Source organism: Petaurus breviceps, unplaced genomic scaffold (assembly GCF_028583685.1).
Source record: "Petaurus breviceps papuanus isolate PSGF00001 unplaced genomic scaffold, PetGlider_PUasm1.0 185, whole genome shotgun sequence".
In the NCBI taxonomy this organism is placed as follows: Eukaryota; Metazoa; Chordata; class Mammalia; order Diprotodontia; family Petauridae; genus Petaurus; species Petaurus breviceps.
Window position 1 is genome coordinate 3,823,017 of NW_027185797.1, and position 15,198 is coordinate 3,838,214.

General features: G+C 41.8%; 1 protein-coding gene and 1 pseudogene across 1 annotated transcript in view; one reads left to right on the forward strand and one right to left on the reverse strand.

Annotated features, from left to right (window-relative positions):
- The window catches only part of SLC6A20 (solute carrier family 6 member 20), a 51,205-nt gene that overhangs the window by 23,170 nt on the left and 12,837 nt on the right, over nucleotides 1–15,198 (reverse strand). The window contains exons 2-3 of the mRNA XM_069088349.1: nucleotides 10,396–10,536; nucleotides 6,043–6,134 (exon numbers count right to left, since the gene is read on the reverse strand). Coding sequence (XP_068944450.1) covers nucleotides 6,043–6,134; nucleotides 10,396–10,536 — 233 coding nt within the window. The remainder of the gene's footprint in view (nucleotides 1–6,042; nucleotides 6,135–10,395; nucleotides 10,537–15,198) is intronic.
- On the forward strand, nucleotides 11,992–12,972 carry LOC138161548 (golgin subfamily A member 7 pseudogene; annotated as a pseudogene).

Sequence of the window (15,198 nt, forward strand, 5' to 3'; positions counted from 1 at the left end):
GAACAGGATGACACACTCACTACTGCAGCTCTGATTGGATGCAGCTCGGAGCGAGGCATGCGTTTCACATGGGGGGGAGGGTGCATACAGAGGGTACTGTAATGTAGCGTGTACCACAGGGGATCACCTTCACTACAGTAGCAATCTCAATAGGGCTTATTTTCGGGGGAGGGCTTATTTTAGAGGAATCTTACACAGTAAGGGGAGGGCTTATTTTCAGGATAGGTCTTATTATCGGGGAAACACAGTATTAACATTTTTCCATCACTTTCTTCAGTGTAGATAGATAATAAGTCGAGCCACGATTTATAGCATCTGCCAATTTTCTTTTTCTATCTGTCAAATTTAGCTTTTTAAGACGTTCTTCTCCTCATTGGCTCTTTGAGCCTCTTTTGCCATTTGAGTTAGTCTATTTTTTTTGCCTTTTTTTGGAGGGTAATTGGGGTTAAGTGACTTGCCCAAGGTCACACGGCTAGTTTTTGTGTTAAGTGTCTGAGGGCATATTTCAACTCAGGTCCTCCTGACTTCAGGGTCAGTGCTCTATTCACTGTGTCAGCTAGCTGCCCTGAGTTAGTCTATTTTTTTTTTAAAGCAATTGGGGTTAAGTAACTTGCTCAAGGTTACACGGCCAGTTATTTCTGGGTGTGGTGCTAAGTATCTGAGCCCAGATTCGATCCCCAGGTCATCCCAACACTGGGGCCAGTGCTCTTAATTGCTGTGCTACCTGGCCTCCCTGAGTTAGTCTATTTTTTAAGGTGTTATTTTCTTCAGTCAGATTGTTGATTCTCTTTTCATGGTTTTATTGCATCATTCTCATTTCTCTTCCCATTTTTTCCTCCACTTCTCTTATTTGGTTGTCAAAATCCCTCTTAAGCTCCTCTGTGGCCTGTATCCAGCTCATATTTTTCTTAGAAGCTTTTGGTGCAGGAGTTCTGACTTTGTTGTCATCCTTCTGTTCCATGCTTTGATCCTTTTTGTCCCCCCAAAAGGAGTCCAAAGTAGGATTGCTGTGCTTGCTTTGCTTCCTTTACTTGCTCATGTTGCCACTCAATTACTTGACTTTTGATCTTTTTGCCACAGTATAACTCTGCTTCCAGAGAGGAGAACTTTGTCGCAAATTGCTGGGGTTTTCTCAGCTGCTGGAGCTATTAGTTGGGTGTCCTCTCAGAAGCCACCACTGGCTCTGGCACATTGGTCTCGCACCCCAGTACATCCACCCTAGACAGCGATCCAGATCCAAGCAGGTTAAAGCAAGAGCCATTACCCCTCAGAATGGTTGCTTGGTCCCCCTACAATCTGCAGGCCAGGAGCTCTTAAGCAGCCACACAAGGGTGGCTGCACAGTCTCCATACCTCAGCCACTTCTCCATTCAGGGGCAAAGGCCAGACCACACTCCCAGACCCCCTGTTCCCACAAAGTCCACACTGACCTCTCACTTTGTCTTTGGCACTTATGGGTTGATAATTCTGGAAATTGCCATAGCTGCTGGTGATCTACTGTCCTGATGTCCCTCCAGCCAAAGCTAGTTGGGCCACCATGGGGGTAAAATCTCAGACTCATGCAGGGTTGGGCTTGGATCCCAGTTTTGCTGCAATGGCCCCTTCCTGTTCACCTGCCAGGCTGTCTTCAGTGGGAGGGTTTGTTTCTCTCTGTCACTTTGTGGGTTCTGTAGCCCTACAATTCATTTTTTAATAGGTATTTGAGGTGGTTATGGAGGGGGCATATGGAGTTTTCCCACTTCTATGCTGCCATCTTTGCTCCACCCCTGCATCTGCCAATTTTCAAGGTGTAAATGTTCACTCTGAAAATTTAGCAATTAGTTCTCTCTATCCATATAAATATATGAAGCATGGGTGGTGTCATGGATAAAGCTTGAGATTGGAATCAGGAAGATGGATGATCAAATCTGGTCTTAGAGGTTTTTAGCTATATGACCCTGGGCAAGTCACTTAACCCTGTTTGCCTCAGTTTCCTCATCTATAAAATGAGCTGGAGAGGGAAATGGCAAACCACTCTAGTATCTCTGCCAAGGAAATCCCAAATGGGGTCATGAAGTCAGACATGACTGAAAACAATACCACAAGAAAACCATATGAGCTGGCTCTAAGTTCCCTGGTCTAATTTCCTATCTCTATAGATATTTTAATGGGATTTGTTTTATTATCATTTTTTCTTGGTTTTTGAGATATAGATGATTTCTGTGGATTTATTTTGTGTTTTATATCTTGTTCACTTACAACATACATATCCCTCTTGACTCCACCTTTCACTGGGGATTTGAAGGCCCTATTATTATGTAGTCTTTATTACTGGCTTGAGTCCCCACCCAACTGTTTAGGAAGGACCATGATGAAGTGGAAGGAGACCAGGATGTTGAGGGACCTTGAGGTCATTGTTGTAGTTCATCCTTCATTTGGACATCACAGGTGATGTCTTGACTCATTTTTGAATTGAATTTCAATGAGGCAGAGAGGAACAATGTCATCAGCCTCACTCTCTCTTCCAGAATCATTGAAGTCCAGAGGCAAGACAAAAGTCAAGACAATTGGCAATGGCTTGGGAGAAAACTAGCTCACCTGTCTTTCTCTGTCTCTTTTCATTTCACCAAAACAAAGTTCTCAAAGACATTGATGTCTTTCAACTGTCCAAACTGGACCCTCTTTCATCAAAAGTGAAGTTACTGAAATTGGCTTTCTCTTTCTATTACTAGTAGTTCAAGTTACCACCTAGACCTGTAGACTTGAGTGTCCCAATGACCAAGGTCTGCAAGCTTGGCATTATCCTCACCTCCTCACTCACATTCATGTCACATTCAATTCACTGCCAGATCTTGCCATTTCAATACATACGAAGCCCACTGTCAGCCTTGAACCTCCTCCATACCTGGCCCCTTTCTCCCTTTCCACTCTTCTCATACCTTACTCCCCTTCAGGCACCCTATGGCCCAATCACATTGGTCCACTTGCTGTCCCTCAGACATGAGGAACCCATCCCCTATCTCCATGTCTACACTGGCTTTCTCCATTCCTAGAATGCTCTGTTTTCCTCATCTTCACCTCTTGGCTTCCTCCAAGAGTTGGCTCAAATTTCATTTTGGGCAGGAAGAGCCTTTTCAAATCTCCTCACCTGCTGGTGCCTTCCCTTCCAGTCCTCTTCCATCAAATCCAAACCTCCCACTCCAACTCCCAGTCACTCTTAGACTTGAATACTCCAAGAAGTCATCATCATCATCATCATCATCAATCAGCTTTGGGTACTTCCTCCACCAAATGCAGATCACAATCTCTTTAAAACTTAGTAGAATATCTTTGAGTGTTTCTCTAGCTAAAGATTTCATTATAGTGAGGTCCTTTGAATTTAGGCATGCTGGCTTTAGGATAATAATCAGATGATACATTACTATTTCTTTTCTATGTGAAGCATTTCCAGCATGGGAGAACCTTTCAGAATTTGCACTCTGGCAGTGTTTACAAGAAGGTCATGTCCACCCATGAGTATACTGGTAAATGTTTCACAACTGGCTCTTGGAAGGGGGAATTAAAATGTGAATGACACACTTAAGTATAATCTGCATTTTCTCCATTAATTTTTTAAGACTAGACAGTGAAGAAAATGATAAATCAGCCCTGGTTTTTAGGTTTGCTGGTGTTGGAGGGAACTTCAGGACACCCCTGCCTTCACCCCAAAATGAAGAACCAGGGGAAGACTTTTGTGCAGGTATATAGCTTCTGGATTTTCTAGAGAGCAGCCAATGCCAATGTCTCAGCTCATCAAAGGTGCATAAACTGCAAATATCCTTGGGTATGTCCTTGGATACCTCCCAAGTTTTGTTTTTTTGTTTTTGTTTTTTTGCTTTTTGGAGAGGGGAAGGCAGGGCAATTGGGTCAAGTGACTTGCCCAAGGTCATACGGCTAGTAAGTGTTAAGTGTCTGAGGCTGGATTTGAACTCAGGTCCTCCTGACTCCAGGGTCGGTGCTCTATTCACTGTGCCACCTAGTCACTCCCCCCGTTTGTTTTTTTTTAAAGAGAGTAATATCACATATTATACCCAGACTCAATATCTCCACCATTCTCTTCTGCTGTGTCCTGTAGCAGAGCACAGATCCCCTAACTCTCCCTAGACAGAGATTGATTCTTTCTTCTGCTCAGGGGTGTTGGCCCCTCCTTACATCAAGGGTGTTGGAGTATAAAACCCATCAATTTCTCTCAAAGAGGTCTGAGCTCCCCCTCCTCTACCCCTAAGGCAGATATTCAAGTAGAATCCATGAAATAGCCTGGAGCATAACATTAGCCCACACCTATAGAGGGCTTTAAGGATTGCAAAGTGATTTTCAACACCCTTAGGAATCAATAATTGTTATTCCCATTTCACAGATGAGGACTCTAAGTGCAGAGAGGTAAAAGCGACTTAACCAGATTTGAAGGGCTATAACCCAGGTCTTCTGATTTTCAGTGCTCTCAAAAATATTTGTACAATTATGTTTCAAAAGAATCGGTTTGCTTTGTAATCCTATGCATTTAAAAATATTATTCTGAGAAGGAATCCAATGGTTTCACCAGGGGTACATGATGCAAAAAAAGGTTAAGAACCTCTGCCCTACACCATGCTGACTCTTAATAGTTCTTGTCAAGGAAAACACACAGACTAATTCTAATAACAATCCTGAATTAGAGATGGAATTAGCTTAAACCCACATTCGTCGTCATCAAAGAACATTTATGAAGCACCCTTTGGACAAAAGAAGTAAACAGTGGCAGATCAAAGCAGATGATTCAGGAAACCAGAACAATAGGAATTTCATAAAACAGCATGCCAAGGCAAAACAAGGAAGGTCTCTCTGGAGCACTAGTTAATGGCTAATGAATCTCATGAAGTGGAAACAAGTATTTGGATTCACACTATTTGAAGTTATAATTATGTAAAATATGGTAATTTGTCCTAGCCCAAATGGAACAGAGCACCATGAACTCAAATAATGCCATCACTTTTTCAAGATTCCCACTAATTTGGACCTAACTCGAATTCTTCTGCCTCCTCAACAAGGTAAGAGAGAGGCACATTAGATAATTTACTGAAGGGTATTAGAAACTGGTGTGCAAATTAGCCTCTGCTTAGTCACTTTCCTTCCTTTCTCAGCACAGTGATAGTCAGAGGGTACTAGATTGCTGTCATGGCAATTGGACCAACACTGAAATTTCAAGGTGCAGGATTCGTCATTATCATTCAGGTCCAGACAAGATGCTGTGACTTAAGATACAGCCACCACAGTTTTTTTTATTTAGTTAATTTTTTTTTCAATCAATGAATATCCATCTTCTCTCTCTCTCCCATTTCCATTACTTTTCCTTCTCTCCCAGCTCCCACAACTAGAAAGTTAAGAAAAAAAAAGAAAGAAAAGAAGGAGGGAGGCTAGGTGGTGCAGTGAATAGAGCACCAACCGTGGAGTCAGGAGGACCTAAATTCAAATCCGGCCTCAGACACAACACTTACTAGCTGTGTGACAAATTGCCCTGCCTTCTCCCCTCCAAAAAGCAAAAACAAACAAACAAGAAAAGAAACAAAGATGTATAGCCAAGAAAACCAAATTCAAACATTGGTCATTTTAAAAATGTCTATCACCTCTCTATCAGGTGCATAGGTAGCAGGTTTTATCATGAATCTTCTGGATTGGGATTGGTCATTTCATTGTTCAGAATTCCTAAATCTATTTAAGTTGTTTGTCTTTGCAATATTTGGTTACTGGGGGGGGGGCTTCCTTTGGGGACACAGCTATCCTCAAATGGAGACACCTCTAGATCTCTCATCATGATCCCTCCTCCCATTACATTGTGTTTTGCCCTCAGACTGTTGCAATAGAAGTTTTGGAGTATTTCCTCTGTGCTGATGCTAATTATAATCATGCTGTCCAGATGAATGTTATAAGATTGATTTTCCTGTGCCTCCCTTTCCCCAGAGGGCAAATCATGGATAGACCCTGATCTCAACCTCTGTGTGACTCTATCCCCCAGCCTTGGCACATCTGCCAAAGTCTCCCTGGTTACCTGGAATGAATTGAAGAGGTACCAAAAGGCCCAGGCGTTAATCACATTGTAGTACATGGAGAGGAAGAATGAGACGACCACGCTGGAAATGCCTGAAAGCAAGACCAAGGACAAAGCATTGATGGGGACAGTTTTCTGCTCTGTAGGCATGATGATGGCTATGCACATGACCCTAGTCCTGCAAGGCTTAGGGCCACCATGAGCCTATAGAACTTGTCAACTCATAGGTAATCTGCATAACTAATGGGCTCCAGCCAAAGTGGAGTCTACTTCCTGTTACTCCAAACACTCCTTATACATTCTTATTTTGTAATGTACAAGTATTGGCACCATTTTCCTTCCCTGGATTTCTCTTTCCTTTCCTCTCCATCTCTCTCTTCTCCAGCATCATTTCTATACATCCTTCAAGACCTAGCTCCAGTCTCTCTTCCTCCATGTAGTCTGACCATTCCAATCCATGGCAAATTCTCAATATTTAAAACCATTATCCCACTTTATATTTGTGCTGCCCATTGGACATTTACATGATACCTTATGTTCTTAGTTTACTTTTTTACCTGTCATGTGATCTATCTCTAGAACTGGGACATCAGAGACCATCTAACCCAACCTCTTCATTTTACAGGTTGGGAAATCAAGGCCCAAAATGGTGAAGTGATTTGCTCAAAGTCATATGGGTCCTGAGCATCATAGGCAGGATTTGAGCCCTCTGACTCCAGAGCTAACAATCCTGTTGCATTGTGTCTCATCTTCCTAAAGAGATCATGGGCTTTTAGAAGACAGAGACCCTGTCTTTTATTCTTCATATTCCCCTAATACCTTGCATGGTATTACATATAATAACCCAGCAGGTACTTAATAAAAATTTGTTTATTGAAACTGTAGCCTATTCTCCTTCTAAAACATTATTAAAGGAATGGCTTGTGACCTTTTAGAAAGAAAAGCAGTGGGCACTAAGAGCCAACATACATGACTTCATCAAGAAGAAGTAACTTCTGTGCCTTAAGTTCCACACCTGTGAAATGGGATAGTAACAGTCCTCACGGGATTATTGTGAGGGTCAGATATGGAAAGCTCTTTGTAAGTTTTAAGGCTGTATATAAATACTAGCTATTATTACTATCATCTTCATTATTACTGTTCCATTTTTTGGTTTGCTGTTCACATGTGTCCAACTCTTTATGACTCCATTTGGGATTTTCTTGGCAAAGATACTAGAGTGGTTTGCCATTTCCTTCTCCAGTTCATTTTATAGATGAGAAAACTGAAACAAAAAGGATGAAGTGACTTGCCCAAGGTCACACAGTAAGTATCTGAGGCTAGATTTGAACTCGTGAACACAAGTCTTTCTGACTCCAAGCCCATTGCTCTGTCCACTGTGCAACCTAGATGCTCTCATTTGGTAGGGTTACTAAGCTGGTAAGTTAGAGGATCATTCAAAGTATACCAGAATTTCAGAAAAGCATTGACAAAGCTTTGCCTCCTATTCTTGTGGACAAGTTGGAAAGAAATAGACTGTATGATAGCACAATTAGGTAGATTTAGATTTTAAATCCAAAGCGCAATGATTAATGGTTTCCTGTTGAGGAAGTGCCCCAGGGATCTATCTTCAGTCACATTCTACTCACCATTTTTTTTAATGCTTTTTGGAGGGGAGAGGGCAGGGCAATTGGAGTTAAGTGACTTGCCCAAGGTCACATGGCTTGTTATTTTGTGTTAAGTGTCTGAGGCTGGATTTGAACTCAGGTCCTCCTGACTCCAGGGCTGGTGCTCTATTCACTGCATCACCTAGCCACCCCTCTATTCACCATTTTTTACCAATGACTTGGAAGAAGACAAGAGATGTCATACTTATTCAGTTTGTGGGAGAAGGAGCATGCATGCTAGATTATGAAACCAGAGGCATCTAGTGGGGCAACCAAAAAGTGTTAAGGCAATCTGACACTACAGTCATCAAACTTTAGCATCTACAATGAGGGAGGTGATCATCCCACTGCACTCTGTCCAAGACTAACCACATTTGGGATGTTTGTTCAGTTTCAATTGCCCTGTTTTATGCTGGAATATGTCTAACAGAGAATGACTGGGATGGTAAAAGACCCGGGGGACATGACACATGAGGACTGGTGGAGGGAATCAAAGGTGAGGAGAAAAGAACATTTGGAGGGTGTTAGGGCAATCTTCAGGTATTTGAATGACTGTCACATGACAGAGGGATTTGCCTTGCTCATCTCGGCTCCAAGGAGCAGACCTAGATGTAATGAGCGGAAGTTGCCAAGGTATAGATATAGGTTCCTGGTAAAGGCTCCTATCACAGCACTCATTTTACTGATTTCTTTAGGTAGACTGCTGGGTAGTACAGTGGCTAGACCTAGAATCAGGAAGATTTGGTTCAAAGCTCAGACACACTTACTAGCTGTGTAATTCTAGGCAAGTCATCTAACTTCTGACTGCCTCAGTTTCCTCAGCTGTTAAATGAGGATAATAATAGCACCTTACCTCTCAGGATTGTTGCAAGGGTTAAAATGAATTTGTAAATTTCTTTGAAAAACATAAAGTTCTATATAAATGCTAGGGATTATTATTAATTACTCATGTTCAATATGAACTGAAAAACAACATGTCCCAAGTGTTAAAAATTAACAGTCATTCAGAGGAGAGTCAGTTTCATCTCCCAGGCTCCAAGGCCATGGAGATAGATTTATTTTGCAGCAGTCACGGGAGCTGACCCAGCCTTCTACTTGAATATTTTATTCAAATGTTGGTGAGCATAACTGTTTGTTTTTACCCTCTTTCTTAGAGCAGAAAATCTATTTTGGCCACTGATGGCGAAACACAGCCTGATTTCAGAAGTTGCCTCAGCTAGTCTATCCAGGCTGACTTGGGATCACCTAGCTTTTTTTTTTCTGATATTGGCAAATTATGGATCCACCTGAAATACCCCTTTGCCATTTTGCCTCTGGACCATGAGCTGGTTATTCAAGATGGTGGCAGGATAGAAGAGAATTTGGTTGTAGGAGAGATCACTCATAACAGCAGAGGAAGAAGGGAAAATGAGCTTGCTTTGCCTTCGATGTGGAGGCAGATTTCTTTGGCTAAGGCAGCTAGGGCTCTTTTACTGACCTATTCATATCTGCTAGCATTTATTCCCGGGAGGGCATTTGTAGGAGCTTAGGGTCTTAGACATAGAATTGGAAGGAAACCATGGGATGCCAAATCTAGAACTTGAATGAACCCCAAGGTCACTAGACCAACCTCACTTTAGAAATGAGGAAAACTGAGGTCCAGAGAAGATGTGACTGACAAGTGGCAGAGCTGGGATTTGAACTCACACCCTCTCATTCAAACCCTGCATTCTTTTTCCACCATAGCAAAGCTGCTTCCTCATTGGGAGGCAGAGCCATGTAAAGGAAGAACTAGAGTCATAGTTAAGAGACTCAAGTCACAATAGCTGAGTAATCCCAGGCATACTGATTGCTCTCACAGAGCCTCAGTTTCCTCATATGTAAAATCGGGATAATAATACTTGCATTGTCTACTTCACAAGGGTGTCGTGAGAAACATATTTTGTAAATTTGAGAGTGCCATATGAAATATGAGTTAGTATTATTGGCACATGGTATAGAAGCCATTGGAGGGGTGGGGGGAGATGAGGATGGATAAACTACTAGACCTAGAGTCAGGAAGACCCGAGTTCAAATCTGGCCTCAGACACTTATTATCTGCTTGACCCTTTCACCTCTGCCTGCCTCATTTTTACCAACTATAAATTGGGTATCATAATAGCACCTACTTCCCATGGCTGTGTTGAGGATTAGAGATTTGTTAAGCGCCTGAAGTATAGTAGGAGCTTAACAAATGCTTGTGTCTTTCCTCGTGGCAAGAACTAGCCTCAGTGTTAGGAAACATGGGTTCAAGTTTTACCTCTGACATGCTAATTTTGTGAACCTGAGCAAGGTACTGAACTCCTTAGTGACACAAGTGGCTCTCCATGGCTATAAATTGCACAGCAGGTGCATTGGGAGGTTGAGTTTCCCAAGTAAATCACACATTCTCTCCCTCTCCCAATATTCTCACCTATCATCCAAATGACTGCTTACTTCAGCAATTCTATTGATAGACAACCTTCTCTTTTTTTTTTGATCCAGCCCTTCCCTTACTATCCATTCTCATCCCTTCCTGTCCCCTTTATTATAACCAAGCTTGTCTTTGGGAGTTTTCTACTATTAGCAGACATACTTATAGGCAAGAAACCCAATGTTCTATGCTAGATTGAGCATGGTATTCCCCAAGTCAACCTATACCTGCCATGATGAGGTGAACAAGACAAGAATGCAAGAATGGGGGACCTACCGACTCCTTGAAGGTAGGGGCTTATCATCCTCCATGCCCCGATGCTCCCCTGTCGCATACGCTGTCCCACAGCCAGCTCCAGATAAAGAAGGGGCATCCCTTCAACAACAAGCATGATGAGATAAGGGACCAGAAAACCACCTGCAGGCGAAAACAAGCGAAAGTCATCTCTGCCCTTCACTTAGGAGAAGCAAGTATGGTGTCCTGGAAAAAGGGTTTCATATGGAGGCAGGGAACTTCATTTCAATGACCAACTCTGCTATTTGCAATGTCTCTGATCTCAGTCACCGCCACTCTCTGAGGGATCAGTTTCCTCATTTGTCAAAAGAGAGGATTCAAAGACCAATTGATCATTTAAGGTTCCGTCCAGCTCTAAGCAATGGATTTAATTGCTGCTCAATTCAGTGAACACCTATTGAGCACTGAGTGCATGGGATTCTGCTAGGTGCTGAGGATCATACAAGGAGGAAAATGATGGAGTTTCTGCCTTCAGTGGGCTTACAGTCTTGTAGTAGGAGTGATAGAAAGGACTATAGTACAACACAAAACATCAGAATATACAAGAGAACAGTGGAATGAGAGTTCAAAGCAGGAGACCTCACTTCTGATTAGCAGGGAGAGAGGCAGCATGGGAGAGCTAGGTTTTCAACTAGCAGAAATGTGAGTCAAAGGCCACAGAACAGCATAAAAAAAGGCATTGAGGTGAGAAAGGGAAAGCGTGTCTGGAGAACAGTGAGCAGTCTGATTTGAGCAAAGTGGAAGGTATATAAAGGGGAAGCATATAGAAATAGTATACAAATATGTGAAGGAAAATAAAATTCACTGTGTGCAGGAACTAGCCAATACATGCATGGAAAGGTAGTATTGGTGTGAGTTATAGGTTGGGGAAAGCCTTTGATGTTGGGCTAAGGAGTAAGCAATGCAAAGTTAATTTCCAGCAGGAAAGGGTGTTTCCACTGGGGAGATGGAAAATCCTGTAGGAGGTGGCCTTGAGTGGTGCTTTGAAGGTAGAAAGGGCTTCTACTATGCAAAAATGAGGCACTAGGGGGAAATCACTTATGCAAAGTATGGGAGGCAGGAGATTAATCACAATTTTAAAAAAGGAGGTATTGATGCAGTGCTCAGCATTTCTACTTCTGCAGTTCTTAAATCAGCAAACTAAAGTCACCTCTTAGTTACTCAGGACATAACTGGTCTAAAGCTAGTGAGGACAGGTAGCTATAGTGTGATGTTAATGGAATTCTAGATCAACCCATGGGTGGACAATAAGCATTTGCTAAGTGTCTATTACATGTCGAGCACTGTTAAGGAGTTGACATCAGCAAGTTCGGTGAATGTGTGGAGAATGGAATGGAATGGGGAAAGACGTGAAGCAGAGAGAGCAATTGGCAGTTTGTTGCAATAATCTGGTGAGAAGCGAAAGGGGGTTATGTGAGTCAAGGATTCTAGAGATATGGACGCAGAAACATCAGGATTCCGGGGTTGATCAGATTTGTGGGGAGAGTGAGGAGTAAAGAACGTAACACTGAAGTTATGAACCTGGAAAACTGGAAGAATGGGTGGTGCCTTCATCTACTGATGAAGTTTGGAAGAGCAATGGGTTTTGTGGTGAAAGTTTTCCAACATCAGGTCGGCCACTTAGCTTTATAGCATTTCTTGGCCTGGGCAAATTTGAACAATAGTAGGTGTTCACCTACTTGGTGTTAGTTCAGAGATGACCCCAGTTGAGCCTTTCTGCATAGACTGATTCTATGATGGACTCACAATGCAAATACCCTTAGGAGAGATGAGGCTTTCACCAGCATCAAGAATCCCAGATGTGGAATCAGAGAACCTTGGTTTGAATCCCTAAGTAGGGGCATGATCTTGGGCAAAGTCAGCCTTTCTGGGGCTTAGTTCCTTCAAGTGTAAAAAGAAGAGGGTAGGACCAGATAATCTCTAATAGCCTTTCCTGGTCCAAAGCATATGACTTATGAAGTATCCTTGGCTTCTTTCCTGAGAGTGGGCTTTGATTGGATGAGCAGCAAGGCACAAGTAAACAGGTTCTCACTGAGCTGGGAGAAGTCTTGAAAGGGAAGATTTGGAGTCGGTGCCTGGGCCTGAGGTCTCCTCAGTTGTCTCATCCCCCAAAGCCTGGCCTGACCCAGCCCAATCTGGGCCATTAGTCCTCCAAGAGGCCATAGCCCGCGCCGGTGTCCGGCCAAGTCTTCGTTCATTGGGACTACATCAGTGGCACCTGATGCCAATTCCAGACCCTGCCGAGCTGGAGAACCGGATGGACCAGCAGCAGCTTGAAGAAACTGTTCCTACTCTAAATAGCCTTTGTGCAGAGGCAGAAAATCATGGGAGCCAATCTCACCTTGAAGGCTGTTTAGCTTGTTTGACAGCATATACTATGCATGGAAACACTTTATGAGAAGGTTCTTTAGAAAATCATCAAATATATTCAGGAACAGAATGAAAAGCTAAGATATCATCCTCCCCCAAGGCCTCCTTCCAACAGACCCAATTGAGAGAGGACTTCGTGTTATTGAAATTGCTGTTTATGAGGACAGAGGCATAAGCAGTGAGTGGTGAACAATGGAGCCTAAGAGTCAGTGTCGGAATGGGACCCTCTTCTGTCCACTGGAGTGATTTCACTCCTGGGGTAATATTGGTGGCTTAGCATCCTTTCTGTGCCTTTTTTTTTTTTTTTTGCTTTTTGGAGGACAATTGGGGTTAAGTGACTTGCCCAAGGTCACATGGCTAGGTTTGTGTGTGTGTTTTGTGTCTGAGGCTGGATTTGAACTCAGGTCCTCCTGACTCCAGGACCGGTGCTCTATTCACTGTGCCACCTAGCCGCCCCCTCTCTGTTTCTTTAAACTGTTTAGGACTCTGTACTCTTTATAATTATTTCTGAGAAAATATGATGAAGCTTTTCACTTTTTACATTCAAGACAATTTAAGAAAATGAGTTGTGTGAATCAGCCGAATCCAAAATCCATTTCTTATCTGCCTCTAGAACTATGGTTCTGCTCAATATTTATTTTTTTTTGCAGGGGGAAGGGCAGGGCAATTTGGGTTAAGTGACTTGCCCAAGGTAAATTGGCTAGTAAGTGTTAAGTGTCTGAGGCCAGATTTGAACTCAGGTCCTCCTGATTCCAGGGCCAGTGCTCTTTTCACTTTGCCACCTAGATGCCCCTGCTGAATATTTATGTGTCATCTCTTATCAGGTGGTTTTTTTTATTTCAGCAAGGCATATCCCAGTTTGGTTTCATTTCCCTTGAATTGAAGAATGCTTTTTCTTCCAGGCATGTTTTTTGATGAGGAGTAAGCCAGGCCTATGGCCTGCTGACACATCTCCCAGACCTCAAGTTCACAGGATTGCCAGAAGATCTATTCCTACTGTTAGTTTCTCATATGGAAGCTTACTGGAAAGATCATGTATAATGCTATTTGTTTTTTATGTAGCACTTATCAGTAAGTGAACCAGTATTTCATGTGATTTTCAGTGACCTTGATTCTCCTTAGAGAATTTTATATAATTACTACACTGTCACCAACATTGGGAGGGTGTGTTGTTTGTTCTATTAAACCTATGAGTGGGCAATAAAGTGGGTGCTAAACCATCAGCCCTGTAGACATACATACTTTGTCCCTTAATGTGTAATAAGCAAGTGTAATGAACATTTTCCTTATGGCTTTATTATCAATATAACTCATGGAGGAATATTGAATAAGAATAGTATTGTATGTGCTCATTTTTAACTATTTCCACTGGCAAAACTTATGAATCATAAACCTTTCTTGAATTCAGTATTCAGGATGCCCATAGAGTTTGTAATTAGTTCAGATAAAATAATATTAATATTTCCTGAGCAAAATTCCACCCAAATTTAAGTTAATATTTGTTTTTCTGCTACCTACATTCTTCGTGACAGGGTTTCCCAAGACCTCGAAATTAAGTTAATCATTGTGGTTTGAGAGCATTGTTCCTTGGAAAGAGCCAAGTAAGGGATTTATTAGAAAAGAAAGGGAAAAGTAAAATTCTTCTTCAAGGATATTGTAGGTACTAATACAGGATCTAATCTTCAGATTTAATTTCTTTTAGGGATTTGTTAGTCATTCACCTAAATCCCAGAGGCTTGTTTTAATATTTTAATTATCTAAAATCCTTTGTGTTTTCTTTTTTTAAAATTACCCTTTTTGTTTTCTCATAACCTTTAACAGTCTATCTGTCTGCCTTTCACACCCATTGCAATGACTTTGCCCAAATATGAATACATTAGTAAAATGTTCCTTTTTAAAAATGTTAATTAATTATTTTTTGTTTTCAACATTCTCTTTTATAAGATTTTGAGTTCCAAATTTTTTTCTTCCTCTCTCCCTCCCCCCTCCCCAAGATGGCATGATATCTGATAGAGGCTATACATGTACAATCATTAAATCTATTTCCATATTAGTCATGTTGTGAAAGAAGAATCAGAACAAAAGGGAAAAACCATGAGAAAGGAAAAAACAAAATGAAAATAGTATGCTTTGATCTGCATTCTGAATCCTAAGTTCTTTCTCTGGAGGTGGATGGCATTTTCCAGCATGAGCCTTTTGGAATTGTCTTAGATCATTGTATTGCTGAGAAGAGCTAAGTCTATCAAAGTTGGTCATCACACAATGTTGGTGTTACTGTGTACAATGTTCTCCTGGTTCTATTCACTTCACTCAGTATCAGTTCATGTGAGTCCAGATTTTTCTGCCTGCTCATCATTTCTTATGAAACAATTGTATTCCATTACACTCATACACCACAACTTATTCATCCATTCC